At 32.5% G+C, this 18,957-nt stretch overlaps 1 protein-coding gene across 4 annotated transcripts in view; it reads left to right on the top strand.

Annotated features, from left to right (window-relative positions):
• The window catches only part of LOC128160446 (uncharacterized), a 45,517-nt gene that overhangs the window by 24,715 nt on the left and 1,845 nt on the right, over positions 1-18,957 (top strand). For all 4 annotated transcript variants that reach the window (XM_052823762.1, XM_052823759.1, XM_052823761.1 and 1 more), the window contains exons 3-19: positions 1,443-1,624; positions 3,331-3,401; positions 7,357-7,476; positions 8,003-8,082; positions 8,922-9,082; positions 9,567-9,610; positions 9,841-9,939; positions 10,602-10,766; positions 12,065-12,160; positions 12,999-13,100; positions 13,565-13,681; positions 13,927-14,101; positions 14,349-14,464; positions 14,571-14,667; positions 15,055-15,137; positions 15,505-15,634; positions 16,087-16,184. In XM_052823762.1, coding sequence (XP_052679722.1) covers positions 1,443-1,624; positions 3,331-3,401; positions 7,357-7,476; positions 8,003-8,082; positions 8,922-9,082; positions 9,567-9,610; positions 9,841-9,939; positions 10,602-10,766; positions 12,065-12,160; positions 12,999-13,100; positions 13,565-13,681; positions 13,927-14,101; positions 14,349-14,464; positions 14,571-14,667; positions 15,055-15,137; positions 15,505-15,634; positions 16,087-16,184 — 1,936 coding nt within the window. The remainder of the gene's footprint in view (positions 1-1,442; positions 1,625-3,330; positions 3,402-7,356; positions 7,477-8,002; positions 8,083-8,921; positions 9,083-9,566; positions 9,611-9,840; positions 9,940-10,601; positions 10,767-12,064; positions 12,161-12,998; positions 13,101-13,564; positions 13,682-13,926; positions 14,102-14,348; positions 14,465-14,570; positions 14,668-15,054; positions 15,138-15,504; positions 15,635-16,086; positions 16,185-18,957) is intronic.

Here is an 18,957-nt window from a genome sequence, read left to right as displayed (position 1 = left end):
GTGCGATTAAGGGGAGGTGGGGGTGCTATGTGTGTGCCTGTTTACATAATGTAAAATGCATGATTTGATTCGAAAGTTTTAAATAAAATCACACTTTTCTATCCTTTAATGCTTTTAGCGCATATGAATTACTTATGGATTTCAAATTAAGTGTAATGTTACATGTATCAGCGACAGAAATAGCTAAAAATATTTCTTTGTTATGTAAACAAAGCATTAGTCATGTTTTAAGTAACGTATTGATCGCTGAAAGATAAGACCTTTTTTTAAACAAAATGAGTTGTGGACAACTCTTTAAAATGTCTAAATTTGGACAAAATTAAACTGCAATGAATAGAAAAAATCTGAAAAGGAAACTTAAACCAATGTAAATTAAAACATGACACGATCTTTGTTTACATGAAAAAGAATTTTATGCGCTGTATCGCGTTTGCAACTCAAAAGATTTTGTTAAAACTTTGCAGATTATAAGAATTTAAAAAACTGAGTTGAACAATATAAACAATAAAATATTAAAAATGTAAAAATAAGAATGAAAAATGTTCAGCTTAATAAAGCGTGAACATGTTCAATATAGTAGGGACACATTGCATTTAAAAGGTCCTGAAAAAATTACACATGGTTGAATTTTAATAATAAATGGAAATGTAGAAATTTGAACATATATTGGTGTTACGTCAAGCAATTGTCTCCTTCTGTGTGTGGAAAAGTTCTATGTATATATATGGTCCTATGTCAGAAACTTATTCCCGCAGTTTTACCTTGCAACAGGCTGATACATAAATTAACGTGTATGAAAACATTGCAGCAATGGGCTTGTATTGACTACGTTTAGTTTGCTGTTGTTCATGTCAATCGACATTGACAGGGTTCAACAAAGTGATGTATTTAACCCCTAACACCTGTCACACAAACACCTCTAGTTAACTGTAAAGCAAGAGGACTTCTAGTCGATTCCAAGCATTTCATCGACTTTGGGTTTTTTTTCTTTCTCTCTCTCTCTCTCTCAGCAGATCATGTTTTTGAAAAATGTCGACTTTGACGTCACATTTTCTAATAAACAGCTTGATAATGTGACTGAAATAATTTTCTTTCTTTCTTTTTTTTTTCATCTCTTGATATTAAAACAAAGAGTTTTTTCCTTCTACTTTATTTATTATGTCACTTTGGACGATGTGCGTAGAAGTCGGTTCTTATGACAGAAGGCGTTATTCTGTTTTATTCTCAACACCGGATATTACTTTGGGTTTAGAAGCAAAGGTTTCTGTCACTTTAGTAAAAGATTTCTTCAGAGATCTATAATCATGGAATTTCATTGCTGTTTTTCCAGGTAAATAATTATGTGTTTATCTCTTCTTACTCATATCAGCCACTAAATTATATACATTGTAACAATAAAATGTTATTAAATGTTATTCATAGAATCTGGGTTTTTTTTCCAGTGGTATTGAAATTTCACGCGGAAATAGCTTGCCTTGTGATGCCGAATTGCGGGCGCTTTTGGGCGGGATCCCGGATATAGAGACGGATTCTGTCGCCATTTTACCGTCCCCGCGGGTGTCGCCCGACATATTTCACGACATTCCAGGACTGGCTGTGACGTCAGAATCGGAGGATAACTCTGGTAAGAATTTAACCCAAAATGATATTGAACCTTGACCCCTTGAGTTTTGACCTGATGTTTTATATTTATTCTTCACTTTTGTTAATTCCTTAAAAATCTTAATGGGACTACGTTGATGAAGGAAATATGTAAAACAGACAAATTTTATGGCATTGTTCAAAACCTTCTTACGAGACCCGCTAACACTTTGTTTACACAAAAATACTAGAATTAGAAAACATGTCCTATTCTAATTGGCTCTTTCACTTGTTCATGAAGGAAGTCTCACAGATGGTGTTAACGGATTTCGTGTGCATCGGAATGTGTTCATTGCATGATCTTGGTTTTCATTTCTCAAAAAAAAATTAAGAGTTTTGCCGTCTTATTGATGAATTGAGAATCATTAATATGCACGAAAACAAAGACGGTTCCATGAGTCCGTTAATATCTACTGCCAGTTAACGCATTCGAGAATGAGTGGGTTTCCGATGGTTTTTCTAATTTAAAAGAGCAAATCTTACAGCGTATATTATTACATTGTTGTTAAATCTTTCACTTGTTTTAAATGAAATATCGATATGCAAATAGTTGCATGTAATTATATCATTCAGAAACAAATGGGTTTTGTTTTCTTTCTTGTATCGATGTATCCAAATTTAAAATTGGTCTTCAATTTCGGCTAAGGAGATGATTTCCATAGTGTACGGCTACAAAAATAGACTTTGTTTTATGTTTTGTCATGCGGGTAAATTTTTGTAATGCCATACTGGTTTTAAGAGATTTAAAACAACTCTAATTAATAATCAAAACAACATTTGTTGAAGTGCCCCACATCGAAAGTTTGTCATGAATATTAAAATGTTGTCCAAATGCTAAAATGTATGAGCACTTTCATTAGCTACAGGTCTTACAGGTGTGTAGCCCCGTCCATCCTAATTTTTCAAACCGGGAACTACTGGGTCATACATCCGATTTTTGTTGTTGTTATTTTGTAATTGGTAGCTACAGACCCGCAGCTACACTTTCAGGTGTTCTGTTGACTTCGAATCTAAAAACTTTTTGTTTGTGAAAAATTTAACATTCTTACAGGTATGATAATGGGCTGCGTTTTACAAAGAATTTACGACCAAATTCATGAATGTTTCTTAATCAAAAACCAATCAATGTTTCATCTGTAATATCTGTAAAATATAATTATGGAAATCAAAATAGTTGTAGATAAATGCTTTGATATAAATTCTGTTTATTAAAGACCGTTCCACGTGACTGAAAATATTTACGACTTTGTCGTAAATTCTTATGTTACACGCAGTCCTGATTCTTCGCGAATTGGGTCAGTCTTGGCTCTTTTTTTTTTACCACAGGCAATGTCTGGTCTATTTTAATGGTCTGGTTTATGAATTATCATTTTGTTTACTAACTTTCCCATTCTCAAAAATGCATTCATTAAGAAAATAGGGACTTGCATTACCAAACATTCTGATGACATTTTAGCATTAAATCATATTTTTTTTTAAATTGGGGTCTCAGAACTGCAATGGTGTGTGCATACAAATTGAATAACGAGTGCTAGCATGCTTTGTCAGGCAATTACATTTTCTTGAAAAAAAAGTTTCAAAAGTACAGTTCATTCGAACTTGAATGCATGTATGTAGAATGGTTCATCGAGCCAGCTAGCCCATCTGTCATGTAACAGCAGGGGTACATATTGTAATTTTTTATTTCAGGGGACTCCATAACTAGCGGTTCATTGCTACATCTCCAGAAAGGTCAACAGTTCCTGGCCGTTCCAAGAAAGGTTAGTTGAGAACAACCAATATAAAGCAGTTGCACCAAATCATCCGGCGTAATGCTCGGTATCAGTCAATTGCGCTCCACGTTAAATTTTTACACGTGATGACAGTTTAAATACTGATCTTTATGTACAATGTCACACGTGTTTTTTGACATTTACAGTTACATGATTAGAAAAAAAAATTAAAGTTATAATAAAAAAAATATCAAAAGCCCATTCTTCCATAGCAAAAGTTAGACATCACCCTTGCTACTGCGTATTGTTTTGAATTCCTGTATTACAAGTTTATAAATCTACAGTTACACCTGCTTAGTACTATTATACAGATGTATAAAAACATGGATTTAACTTTCATTTTTACGAAAACTGTTTAATTTACTTTTATATGTGTATTAATTTTAAAATTGAGGAACGTAAAAAATTATAGCTTCGTTACTATCGAGTTTTTGTCATACATGAATTCCTTACAAGCATTTCATACATGTACCAGAAAGATTAGCCATTCTTATATGGGTCATTATCAAAATATGCAGCCTTTTGCGTCAGTGTCAATTTAAAGGGGGAAAAATAATGTTCTGGGGAATATATACAGTACCATTGGATTTTAGAAACTTAAACCTATGTTGTTGAACAAATAAATCGACAATTTTACTGCTTAAAGTATAAAAAAATATTATTTGTTATGAGATTTCAGTGAATTTATGCTGTCATTAAGTTTTTCCAACGTCTTCAACCTACAATATCTTCAATAATATTGATGTTTTATTCCAAAAATCACCGTTAATTTTCACACCAACATTCATATTTTAATTCCTGATAAGCTCCTTAACAAGTTCTCTTTTAAAAACAATTAATTTGATGAAATATATGCTTGTACAAAAAATTTTTGTCATTGGTGTTACAAGGCAAATTATATAAAAATATCTTAAAATACATCAAGTAAATAATATTGTACTACAGTTGGAATCCCTCAGATCATAGTGGCATCATTCCCTGCTACTAAAAAGATAAATGTATCAGTGATGACATCATTGTGATAGAAAATATGGCAGAAAATGTTAGGATGCTCCGAAAAATACAATGTAAACTGTGTCAGTGGAATAACGTGCTATTTAAGGTTTTCTATTATGAAAGAACAAAAAAGTTTTTCACACAAATGATGAATGTTTATCACATTATAACATAGGCTTTGTAGCTTTGTGTAGTATCTGTTCTCTTGGGTCACACTGCTACATTTACTATGGATACATCAGTGGTATAACGGTCAGTGGTGTAACCAAAAATTGTTGTTACACCACTGAAAAAACTGTTACACCACATGACATTATTTAATTATTTTACTTTTTCTCCCATTTCATTTATATTTTGATTGTTATTTATCAATTTTACAAGTTAGACACTGTCACAATAAAGAAAGCTTGACTATTTAATTGCAATTGTGTTTTCTTAATCTGGAAAATGAGACCTGTTACGCCATTGACATTATTTGAAACACCATTGACATTTTGTATGCTCTAATTATGTTTTACTCATTTAAATACTTGATTAAAAGATAAAAGTAAAAACAAATTTATTCTAATAAAGAAATGAAATAATCCACATTTTATTTTTATTAAAAAATCAAATTTTTTAATGACTTACAGTGTATTATAAGATATGTTATTCCACTGACATTTCACATTCCCTATTATGTTATACTAAAATCTTTCAAATGCTTAAAGGTAACAAATGCTAGCTGAGCTTCAACAAACATATATAGACAAAGAGGAAGTGTATATGCGTTGTATGCATTGATTTTGGAGAAAATTGGAGAAAATTCAATTTTATTGTCCAGAATGTATGATTGATATGAGCTGGTATAGTATTGACGATGTTGTTTGTGAGATTGATGAGGCAAAGAAAGTTCGAACTCGGTACAAGGTGGATATAAGTGTGTGGATGCCAATAGTAGAAAAATATAACTTCAAGAATGAGTGAATTCATGTAAAAAAAAACATCTACATGCAATTTTTCTGTCAGTGGTGTAACACTGATTATAAGTGGTGTAACAGTGTGTCTATCTTCAGATTATGAAAGAATGAGGCACGAAAACTTTTATTTAAGATCAAATTTATCACGTTTTAAATGCAATCAAAAATAGAAATTTGTTTATTTTACAAAATTTAACACGCTTATCTCTTATTTATTATCGCTAGGTCAGTGGTGTAACTTTTAGTCAGTGGTAAAACATAATAATCAGTGGTGTAACGTGTACATTTTTCTCCAAATAAAATAAACTGACAATAATACATGTATATTTGAAACACACGAGTGCATTTATAGTAATGTCTTTTTTATGCTCCATTGAAAGAAAAATCCAGTTGTGTTCTTTTTAAATGCTCAAATTAAAAATTTGTTGAGTAACATCAAGACTTTGTCTCAAATGTTATGTTGGTCACTATGTAAATGTGTCAAATATTTTCTATTATCTAGTTCTAATAACTTTAAATAAATTTTGTTGATATAAACTTTATGTCATCATTTTAAAAGAATTATTTTATTTTATTTAAGAATTTTTTCCTATACTATATACCTGTTACACCACTGACAAAATGTTCACAGTTCATTAAATTTCAGTCTAATTATCAATCAAATGGTAGATCCCAATGTTTGCAAATTTTAAGATGTTATACTTCATTGTTTGTTAAATGTGTTTTTTGCAATCAAAGTAATTTTTTCAGCAATAATTTTTTCATGTTTTACATTTTTCAAAAGTCTGCATATTTTGATAATGACCCATATCATGGAGGTTAAATAGTCAAAAACACCCCCATTAGAATTACAGTCACTAAACTATTAGATATGTTTGTTTAAACCATAAACTAGCCTATTTGTTATTACTATAAGAACAATTCCAAGTAGCTTAATTTCAAATTTTGAATATTTACTATATACTGTATACAGGGTTATTTTCGCCCCGTGTTATTTTCGTCCTTCATCACTTGCATACATTTCCACCCCGTCTTGAATTCGCCTAGACAAAGTTCTGCTTAAAGAGGGATTATCATAAGAAGAGCATTGTAATTCGTCCAGTCTTAAATTCGCCCGTTGTCAACGAGGCCGAAAGGAGCGAAAATAAAACAGGGGCGAATATTTCCCTGTATACAGTATTTATAAAGAGCCCTCCTTCTTAAGGAGATTGACATGGTCTAAAATAATAATGGCCACGCTCATCCGGCGCTCTTCAATATTTACGCATTTTTCAGAGTTATAAATCATTTTTTTTAAACCTACATGCAACTGAAATGCCAATTAATTATCCGACGCAGGTTTCGTGAAAGTCATCCATTTCCAGCTGTTAAAAAATGTTCATGGCGAAGGTTATGTAATCAAAATATCGTGACAGTCAATCCTCAGGATAATATAACTCGTGACAATGGGATACACTCTGATTCTGTCAATTTGACGTTTATCTTCATCTGTTTTGCTAGCATTATTTGATAATATTTTCTTGTTATTTTGTTAAAATGTGACATTTTCCTTCTTTTATTTTGATTAAAATATTGACTGATTTCGGTATATTTTGGTATTCAGTTTGTTTACTTTTTTGAATGAGGAAAACAATCAACATACATGTAGATCTATTGTCAAATCTGGTCTTAAAATGAAAAATTCAAAATTAATAATTAAAGAAAGAAAGAAAGATGAATAAATGAAAGAAAGAAAATGATCACAGTGATATGTTATTTTTAGTGATGTCAATGTGGTAAATATAATATAAATGCAGAATGTATTGCCGACAAACTGTTCTATACAGCACACAGCTGGATATTGATCAAGCCGTGCAAGTCATGAAATATGAGGACATTGCATGAACCATATACCGTTTTAGATAAATCAATTTTAGTGTGCACTTGTTACAGATAAACCCTTTTTACAATAAATAGTCCCTAGTGAGTAACGCCTAAGTGTTTTGTAGTTGCATCGAGGTCGCAGACGACATGCCTCGGCCAGTGCTAGCTGTTCTGAGGAGAGTGATAATGAACCCTCGCCGCCGATCTCGCGAAGAGGTCGAAGGTCAGCCATCGTTGACACCAAGGTGAGAAAGATTTACGAACAATAAAGAAAGGTGCTAACCACGGTCACATGTTTTTGATACACTATGATTAGGCATACTTTTGAACCAAATGACCGGGTCCCAAATGGTGCGAGGACAAGTCCAGTTTACTGAGCGTATAGATGGCGCTGAACCGGAAATATACAGAAAACTTCCTGATGTTAATAAGGACACCCTTATTTACTCTCTCTCTCTCTCTCTCTCTCTCTCTCTCTCTCTCTCTCTCTCTCTCTCTCTCTCTCTCTCTCTCTCTCTCTCGTGTCTATATATGTATCTCCACGAAGGGCATTCTCTTACTCAATGAAGCAACTGAATCTAGCATGATTTATACATGTTAAGTATCATGTTAAGTATCATTGTCCTGCGCCAAAAATTTCACTGTTAAACTGTTAGATCACACTATCTATGATTGTTCGCTGATTTATATAAACATGATTTTTAAGTATTATTTATTTGTCTGCCTTTCAGCTTTGCTGTATCATTTATTATTATGTCTTTGTACACACAGAACGTAGGTGATGTTTCCCCGACAAACCTGTCCCCCGACGGTTCCCCGGCTACATCATGTGACGAGGGCGAAACTCGGAGGTCAGTGTACACAGAGCTCTATTGAGTAACATGCAGCATGATGCTGACCATGATGTTGACCAGGATAAAGTCTCATGTTGATGATAGAGTTGCTTGCTATTAATATTTTCTCAATTAGAATTGGATTTTTATATTTTCAGATACGTGTTAATTACTTGGTACATACTTAGCAAATTTGATATGTTTCAAAGTAACTAAAAAGATAAAACAATGTAAATGAGTATAATAAACTTAAGTGTAATTTAAAACGTAAAACGTGTCCTATATTCATGTAGGTAACTGCTAACGCCTCTCATGAGAAAAGTTAACGTTTATGGAGGCGTTAGCAAAATTTGAAGGCTATAATAAAAACCAAATCTTTCACTCTAAAATCACGACCTTTGAGCATTAGGATTTTACCGTCGACAAAAACTACATCGACGACGACATTTACAAATCTCGTCTGAAATTCACGACGTTTGCTTTTAATGAGGAGCATTTTTTTTTTAAACTTGGACTTTTCACTGCTTTATTACCAAATATGGTAAACAAAATACTATTATTATGATATAAATTATAAAAACCATGCAATTACGTACGTTTGTAATATGCTAACTACCAGTAATTATCTAACTTGAAAATGTTTTTCAGTATGTTTTATCAATTAAGATGGATTATTATTGACCTCATACTATTTTGATAGTTATTTCGGATAAACTGTTAGACTTGCAAAGTGAATAATATATTGTTAGACATCGCAATTATCGAATACTAGCCATTATCAGCCTATATAAGACATTATCAGATTCTTATAGAATACTCACTGACATGAATTTTCTGTCGTCTATCCTTAAATTTAGAAACGGTCGAGTTCGGCGCCATCGCTCCTCGCTAGAGGCGGACTCGTACAAACACCCGGGTGACTTTCTGGCTTCGGACCATCACCGGAAGTTGCTGAAAAGAAATACCATTGCGGAGTTTTCTCTTAATCGTAGTTCTATGCAGGGGAACTCCAATGAAGGTAATTTTTTTTTAAAAGAATGAATTGAAGCAGTAATCATTACACACGTCTTTGATTTAACTTTTGAAAACTGAAATGGCTTATATTCAGTCCTTATTTTGCATTTGAATTCAACTGATTTTTTATTAACAATACAACTTACATAGCGTAATTCATTGAAATGATAAAAAAAATGCATTTTTTTGGAAGTATGTTATTCAGAGCCATTCTAATTTTTAAACTAAATTCCTGCATGGACACGTGGGTTTTCTCCGGGAAGTCTGGCTTCCTCCAACATCAATGACACCCACCCTTGCGCTATCGTCCGTGCCAACGAAAGTTATTAATATATTAAGTTATAGAACGTGTTTATCAATCGTTGTTAACTAAATAAAGTTCAGAATCTGGTTTCTTTTTAATTTTTAAATCAATTGTTCAACTATTCTGGGAGATTATTTGTTTTTAACCTTGATCTACAGTATACCTCTTAGACATTTTCTTACAGAGTCTAAAAAGGGGCGACAATCATCTTTTTCTCTTCTTAAACTTGTAAGTACAAGAATAAATGGCTGTCGAATTTTTTTGTTTATTTAAATATTTGAGATACATGCAAAAAAGGCTTTGATATAAAGTAAGCAAGTTACGAGTTACATGTATATAAGTGTGTAACTATGTTAAATAAGTAAAGATTTGTATTAAATCTATGTAGCAATCTACAAATGTATTGTCTTAAATGTGTATCTGATATAGAAAGAAATGCTTGATTATTTTAACCCTAGATGCGTTCCCGAAGTAAAGAGGCTATTGCAAAATTAGAGGACGTGTTAGCCAATATGAAGCCGAGCGAGTTTAAGGACAATCATCTACTGGCTTACAAGGTACAATCAACAGAGCTTCTAAGTCTGACTCAGAATTTATTGATCAACAAATTAATAAGTTATGAAACTAAATTTAATTTGATTTTAATGAACATAGTCTGGGTTAAAAGGCTTGTTTTTCTAAAAAAAAAAAAAAAAAAAAAAAAAAACTTTATATGCAGGTACTGCGCAAATTTTATTGAATCGTTGGACATTCTAAGATTTCAATTATTTACTTCTATATAGACACCTGTTTTAATCATATGGTAACATGACAGACAATTTAATAGAATACATTGTATCTTTTTTATTGATTTCAATTTATGAAGACTAACGAAACCTTTAACAATTTTGTAATTATAATCTTCGATAGCTGGAATTTCAAGGTAAAGATCCACATCCTAACGTAAATTAAAAAAACTTGTTTTTTAACGTTTGACAATTAAATGAAATATTATAATTACTTTGTTAAAACAACACTTTCTTTTCACTTTACTTCTAGATCTAGCAACATCAATGATAAATGTAAAGCATCATCTTGAAATAAACACGAACATCTACAATGTATCGATTTTCTTCTTGTATTGTAAAAACCTTAAAGTGAATGCGCTTATCACAATATCGACGAAACAAGTTGATAATAGCATGCGATGATCTGTCTCCTTTTTTATTAATTGAATCAGAACCTCCATTGGTCGGAACTGATTGCGAGTTCCGATAAACACAACGAGAAAACCAGCGAACAACTCCAGCTCTCGGAAGTGGAGCGGAAGCGCCGCGAGGCAGTATGGGAATTATTCCAAAGCGAGTGTGTGTTTCTGGTGAATCATCTGATGGTCCTTAAACACGTAGGTGTCACCGGAAATTGTATACCAGGTTATTCGGTCCAGAGCGGATGTCTTTGAAGAGGCATTGTCACGATTTTGGTCCAAAATCATTTTTACGATTTTCAATAAATTAATGTTAGGAACTCTTCATTTATTCTTAGAATGAATAAAAAGACAAACAAATCAGATTAAAAAAGATTTTCACTAATATAACCTACAGAGTGTATGTAAACAAAAAGTTAACAGGACACGAGCCGTGTTTACATGACAAAGAATTGTGAGTACTGTATGTTGCCTATAACTCTCCGACTGACTCTTCAAATTTCATTTGATCAATAGAAATTCATTCGTCAAGCTTTGTAAATAATAAATAGAGAAAAATAGAATTTGACTAAAGTCGTGACCACGTCTCTTTAAGGGAGGGGGGCATTGTGAATTTAGAAAAAGTTATCGGGTATTTATTTCCGCGGATATTCAATTTTCAAAAGTTTATTTTGATTATCATATGTTTTCAAAAAATCAGTACATGTGCATTATAGTCAGTGTTTAAGTACTAAAAAAGAAAGTAGAATACACACAACACACACATACATGTTTTCTTTATATGATAACTAGATTAGCACATACCCACTCTTCACAACTATTGAAGGCATTCATTAACACATCAGATTTTGGAAAACAATTGCCTATGTTGTGCTAACTGATTTCTCCATGCTATAATCTAATGTTTATGAATATTGTACAATGTATTTCATAGAATGGACAGATTCTTTTTAATCACGTGAGATCAAGAGCTGTGCATAAGGTAATCTTAGGGAGGTTCGTCTACTTGACCAGCTCAGTCAAATTTCTAATTGAAGTCTCGACGATTCTCGCTGAGATTATGCATGAAAATATGGAGAACTATTCAAGTTTTAATGTTAAAATATCGGATTTGGAAAAAAAAATCTGAAATATGTTACTCCTAAAAATACACACATATTATTTTAAGGTACATGTAGCTTTGATTGGAATGTGTTGACAAGCCAGTCTCCTTAATACATAATATACATGTAACTGTCTGAATGGAGATTCTTAAATAACCTACATGTAATCAACGTACAGCCTGAAAAAAAACCCCAAAAATATGAATACTGACAAAAATTATGACTGTTAATGAATAGCGTCTCAAATGATTGGTATATAAGTTCAAATGATAATGCGCGATTAGAATTAGACTAGTTAGAAATTTGTTTAAGACATGCCAAAAATTCAACATATCTGAACTGTTGACCCATTGCTTTATGGTTTGAATCTACAGAAGTTATCCTTTGTTCCAGTGCTTCATGGAACCTTTGAAAAAGTGCCAAGTAGAGGGACATTTAATGTACGCCGAGCCCGAAGATTTGTTCGGCAACCTCGATGAATTGTGTTACGTAAGTTTGCATTATTTCTACATTGTATATAATCATGTATAAGTCATTTTGCAACATTTGGAGTTTATATCAATGCGTGGACCCTGAGGTCCACGCAGAAAATGTATATTAAGCGAAGTTAAACCGGATGCTATGGGGAAATTTCAGATTGCGCATGAGCTAGTCTGGTTCTTGTGCGATATATTATGGGTAGCTAATGGAACCAGGCTAGCCCACGTTTATGCGAATCGGGATCTAGATGCCATGTTACATTGTATATCCTCGTGTTCAAAGGCGCTATAATTGTAAAATTGTCTGTGAACTGTACAGAAACATTTTATTCCTTTTAGAAAAATGATCGGCATGTGATATAAACTGTCAGCATCATGGAATATGTTCAGTATGTTATGCCGAATCCACAACATGCTTAAAATAGCATAAATAGCGATGTTTTATTGTTTTCTGAAAAAGCTTATCTATACTTTTTGAAGATGAGGCTTGTGTACTTCCCGATTAAAATTTTACGCATTTAAGCATGATTAAATAATTATTTCACCTGATTTAATGCATTGATAAATGATAATTTCACCGTATAAACGTTCACATTTCAAGAAAAATGCATCAAAATATGAAATCAGTTTACACAAAGCTGCAAATTTAATAACGTAATGTTTGTGCAAATAGTGAATTCGCCGAATGCCTGATACTATACATGCAATCTCCATTAATATAGTTCATATTTATTTAATCCTGAGGTTCAGTGCAATACTAGTAGTTGCACCGCATCGAAAGCTTGCGGTCTTCAGTTAATTAACGAATTATCGTTAAGGTGACTGTATACCTTTTTGTATCTATATAGGTGAGCTACACATTCTGTAAGGACTTTATCGCTACACTGGTGAAGGCAATGAGTTCCACAGAGTTCGGCAGCACAACGGTGTTACTGAAGGCGTTCGACAGGGTGAGTAGCTTACACCATTTACTTATATTTTAAAAAAAATCAGATAAGTTATTTGTAATATGTCATGGAAAAAACAGTTTGAAAGCGATTGGCAATAGGGAGAATGTGCAGAAACATTTACTTAGCATTCGATTCTGTTCAATGAATTTTTTTTAAAGAATCAATGTAGTCGAATAAAATAATGATGTTTTGGTCTTTATATTAATAAAACTCGTAGTTGACGTTTGTACTCAGAAAAAAATCTAGGTGTTTTGAAGAGAAAATTTTAAAGAGTAAATTCAAAATTCAATTTCAAATTCAACTGACATCAAGTATTATTGAAGTAAATTTCTTAGGTGATAAAAAGAAAAAAAATTAAATGAAATTAAAGAAACTCTAATAATTCATAATTAAAAGAAAATTTTCTTCCTCATTCATTTTGGTTTTTTTATTTTTTTATTTTCATGATTTATTTGTTTCTACAGTTTTCTTCACATTCCAAAGATGGCGATGTGTATCACACGTATTGCCTGAATTACACAAACGCTCTGACGTATTTGGAGCGGCTGCGCAGAAACGACGACTTCAATGAGTTTGAAAAAGTATGAACAAGAAATTACAAACGTTTTTCAGTGTCATTTCTTTTAAATGACATCAAAATGATCAAAGTAATTTGCAGCTTTTTTTACGGAGATTGTCAATAAAACTTTATTTTCTTCACAAAATTTTAATTAGATCTTGTGCAAGTTTTATTGCGAGGTAAAAAGTTTAAATGCCGTCAAATAATATGCATTATATAATTGGGCTATTTTTACTTCATAGTTCTTTAACACACAAACTATCACAGGCTTGCTGTCAAGACCCTCGCTGTCAGAGATTAAAACTCACCGATCTGCTGGTGGCGCCATTACAGCACTGCACAAAACTACCTCTGTTGCTAAGCAACATCCGGAAGTACACAGAAGTCGAGGATGAGGTGCAGAAATTAACAGAATCCATAGCCAGAGTGGAAATGTCTCTACGTGCGTGTCTTATCTTAATTAAAGTTTTTAATCATTTTTGTCCTTTATTGCGTCTTTTGTTTTCATTAACTTGGATGACTTAACATTGTTTTAAAGAGCATGCGCACAATTTGTGTTATATGGTTTACTGCGCAGTAAAAGAAGTGATCATAGAATCTCTTGGCAAACAATTTCTTTGGAGTATACATGTATGCGTTTATTATTTTTCACTGTTAGGTTCATGTATTTATTGTATTGCTTGCTGTAGAAAAAATGGAAGACAAAATGAAATGGGCAAAGAATTACGAGAGAGTACAGGAAATCGCGCGGCAACTATCATGGCCACCGGTGACTGATCTCGACCCCAGGGTATTCATTCCAGAGGCAAGTCCATTCTTTTTTTAAAAATCCATGTTCAAAATCGAATCACTTTAGGTTGTATGAACTGATGCATGAGACCCATATGTTTTTATTTCCATACCTTTTACAGTACTTGAAGTCAACGCTAATAAAGCAGCCGTGTGACCGCCTCCTAGCGGCATGCGCCGATCGACAGCTTCTTCATGAAGGGCAGCTAACTCTTATAGGTAGTTATAATTCTTATGTGAACAGATCCAAGATCAGCAAACCTTATCGCTGTGGTCCACAATGTTAGTAGGTCTAGTCGTATACTTATGTGGGGTATAACAAATTTAAAATCGATACCAATCTTTCTAGTTTTCATACATTTAAAGTATATGCAAGTGTATAAACTTGAATACTTTAATAATTTGTTTAATATATATCTATATATTCAATTTCAATTTGCTATTAATATTATTTCAATAACTTATGTAATTTTAACTTTATCTATGTATATTTCAACAACTTCTTTGATAAGTGTTTATAAACAAGTAAATATGGTTGCCCAGCAACTTTGTATATAACAATTGTTAAAGAGTGGTTTCAAATATATTATTTCCCATTTTGTATAGAATCCACAAAGATGATTGACATATACCTGTTTCTGTTTGATGACATCTTGTTAATAACCCGGATGAAAAAGTCCGCTAAAAAAGTAAGTTACATTCATGGCTTTAGTACGCCAAAAACATGCAATTCTAAAATGCTGCATGAGTCGTAAACAATGTATGCGAATAGTTTATCATGAACATAATTCATTTGTCTTATATATCAAAAAGTGAAAAAGTTGTTCGTAATATATATATATATATTGATTTCGGTTAAAATGTGTCAATCTCAAACACTTGATAAGGTTTTGGATTTTGCTGTTCAAATTCATTATAATGTTTAAGAAATAAATTATAGCTTATTGAAAGTTCACAGGATATGAACTTGGTTTGTCACGTGATTAAATTCTGTAAAGCGCGAATAACAAAACGGTGTAGAGAGAAAAACATTGGAATTTTGATGTTTTTATTCAGAAGCAGCAGAACTCTGGGGGTGACTCCAAGACCCCCCTACAGGGGGACAAGTATCTGTACACCGTGTATAAACAGCCCATATCACTGGACCGGATCTGTCTGCACGACGTGCCGCCCACCGAGACCGCCGGTACGTACACGATCTTGACACGATAATGCACAGTTTTAAAAATGTTTATACCTTTTTAAATATTCTTCTGACAAATATTTCAAATATTTTTCAGTATAGTTTATTCACGGCTATCTCATAATTTTCTGGTATTTGTTTTTATAAAATAAGGTTTTATTAAGCTCCAATCACAACAGAAAATTGTTAAACTTTAGATATATGGAAATTAATGTTTGTGAAAAAAGGAAGCCGTGGATCCTAAATAAAATATGGTTAATATCTGATTGTCGAAAAAGACCGAGAAGTGAGTTTCGATTAATTGAAGCTAATATAAATACAGATCTCTACAGCTGTCGTATACTAGATATGTACTTTCACCAGATTGACGTGATCGATTAAAATATGTCAAAACACACTGCTACATGTATGTATATTGTAATTCTGTGACGTCATAGATTTATCTTATGTTTCAGCTAATGGGATCAAGTCAGCGTTTGTTTTAGTACAGATCAGTCGGTATCAACAAATTATTGGTGTCTTCACGTTTCAATGCTCAAATGACGCAACAAAGGTTTGTTTGTAACGTCATTATATAGAACCGTTTTAACAAGAGCTTCGACTTTGGGCAGTACGTGCGCAGCTAGGTTAAGGCCTCCCATAGATTTCACCTTATGAATATCACGTGACATTTCATGACGTTAGCTCCGCCCATTATTCATGTTTTCATCTTTTTCCTACTTTCGATATAGTAAAGCAATCGCTGTTAAAATTTATCGATTGACTGCTTTAAATAATCATTTTGAATTTTATTTTAAAGAATATTGTATCGAAAATATGTGACTAAAGGTGTTTATTTCTTAAAATTACATTGTCGTTTGCTAACCATCCGCGTCAACACAGCGCTTTCACTCGCCTTGTTTTGGTTGCGAACAGCTGACAGCGGTGTGTCAACATTTTCATAAGATGCATGGCCTGCAAGACGCCGAGAGTGGAAAATGATGCTCAACCATCGTTTGAGAGATAATAAAGGTATGTTTTAATACAGGATATGTAGTGTTGACCTTTTCTTTTCAAATCACATGCTCTTTTCAGTCCATGCAGTGTACATGTACGTTACACAAGTGTTGTTTTGCACATCATCGCTGTTTTGAATTATTATTTCTTATACTATAGGCTATTATTTTGTGTATTGAACTACACACCAGACACTGTAAACATTGCACTTGAAATAGGTGGGGTTCCCAGGGTACACAATTGTAGAATTCATTAGGGCCTACAAAGTGCATATGCATGTTTGCATGGTGATTATACACATGTTTTGCACTTCAGTAAATTTTTGGATCTTAGATGATATAATTCATTTTGCTGGTATAGTTTACAGTAGATATCTATAACACTGTTTTGAATTCTTATTTGTTATTATGCTATATATACATACTGTATGTACATGTGTGTCTTAGTTCGGGTTTATATTGAACTATTGTATATATACACACCATAATACTTGTAGCATACACTGTATAAACATGTGGGGTCCCATGGTACACAAGTGTAGAATGATGTAATCATCAAGTGCATGTATGCATCATGATTTCTTTACTTTATTTTAATAATTTTGTATCATATTGCCATTCACAGCCTCATTTATGAATTCAAAAATTCAGAAAGATTTGTACTACATATTCAATTTGTATGTGCGCCTGCATTAAAATCATATGATTAATATATTTGATGTGTTAAATATGTGCAGTTATGCTTCATAATAATCTGATAATAAACCCCAACCAGTAAAACCTAACATACCGGGTATGTGGTGGTCAGACTTGGCTGCTTGAGACCAGATTGAAATTATAGTGGCTAGATAATATTCGAGGGGCACAAGCTTTAAACTGACCTGGTTTGTTATTATTATTCACTACCTTATCCACATGTACATGCATACAATAACATATACATTTCCTCAATAGCAGACTTTTTTTTAAAATTAACCAATGTAAATTTAACTTATATGCTATTCTACAATTCATTTATGTATTTTCTTAAAAGAAGATTTTAATTTTAAAATTGAAAAGAACTTAATATATATATTACCCTAAGGTCAGAATTTTAGGGTATTTATACTCCCTAGCTAGCTGATATTCATAATACAGTCTTTTCTGGATTTTTTTTTACAGAATCATTGTTATTTGTTTTGAGTTATGGTTTATCTTTATGTAAATACATATTGATTCACTTCTCGGTAAAGTGTTCATGCATAGCACATGCACATGTACATTGTATACAAACTATTTTGAGAAAACAAATACATGTACATCAGCTTATGTGTGACATTAATATGGACAATTCATTGATAGAAAAAAAAAAATGAAACTAATGAAATTATAATATGTCAAAGATTATTTCGAGAAGAGATATATAGTATATCAAAAGAAATTAAATATTTACTACATGTATCACACTTTGAGTAAGCACTCTCTCTCTCTCTCTCTCTCTCAATTTGATATGTGTTAATAGTTTAGACCTAAGCTATGTGGTTTGGTTTTTGTACTGCCATCTTGTCACATGCACAAATCCAGAAATTTTTTTCCAGGAGGGGGGGAGGGGGTCCGAAGGGTAATTGTTTTTTTCATGTGGTCTGAGGCATAATTTGCGATAATTTTACAATGTAAAATCTTCCTCCCTTCTAGATTCGCGCATGTTTTCATACATATGACACTGCATGGTCAGTGTATTTTTTTGGTAACAAATATTAATGTATTTGCTATGCAAATGTTCCCACAGCTAATTGATTTTTTAAAATTTTTATTTCAGCCCAACATGGACTTCTGCTACCACCTGGCGACATGGGTTTTGCGGGTCGATTCTTGTGGTTTCAACTCTTGAGGTTACCCTGTCTTCCCTACCCACATATTCCTTGTGTTCTACAGACTATTTAACAAAAAAAATAATCTGATAATGCATAAACATGATGGATAAAAAGGTGCTCATCATCATGCTTTGGTGTATTTTGAATGTGTGAAGACATTATTAAAAACAAAATTTAAGCTGTTTAAAAAAATTACAATTGTGAGTTTTGAAATTTTGCTTTTCAATAAAAGTATATATTGATGCCTTTATTTTGTATTCAATTGATATCATATGCACTATTTTTTATGACAATTTTATACAATTATTTATGAAAATCTTGACAAATATGAGGTTTAGTGTGTCTTTAAAAGAATTCTGTATCTTAATATGATGAAAAAAATATTCTGACTATATGGTAGAGATACTCTTATAGTTATAAGCAAGATTAACTTATATCGTGGCAGAGACACCATGCGCGGATGCAAAAAAATTTCCAG

Source organism: Crassostrea angulata, chromosome 8, assembly GCF_025612915.1.
Source record: "Crassostrea angulata isolate pt1a10 chromosome 8, ASM2561291v2, whole genome shotgun sequence".
Taxonomy (NCBI): domain Eukaryota; kingdom Metazoa; phylum Mollusca; class Bivalvia; order Ostreida; family Ostreidae; genus Magallana; species Magallana angulata.
Note: the sequence above shows the minus strand (reverse complement) of the source record. Positions and strands in the feature narration are given on the sequence as shown.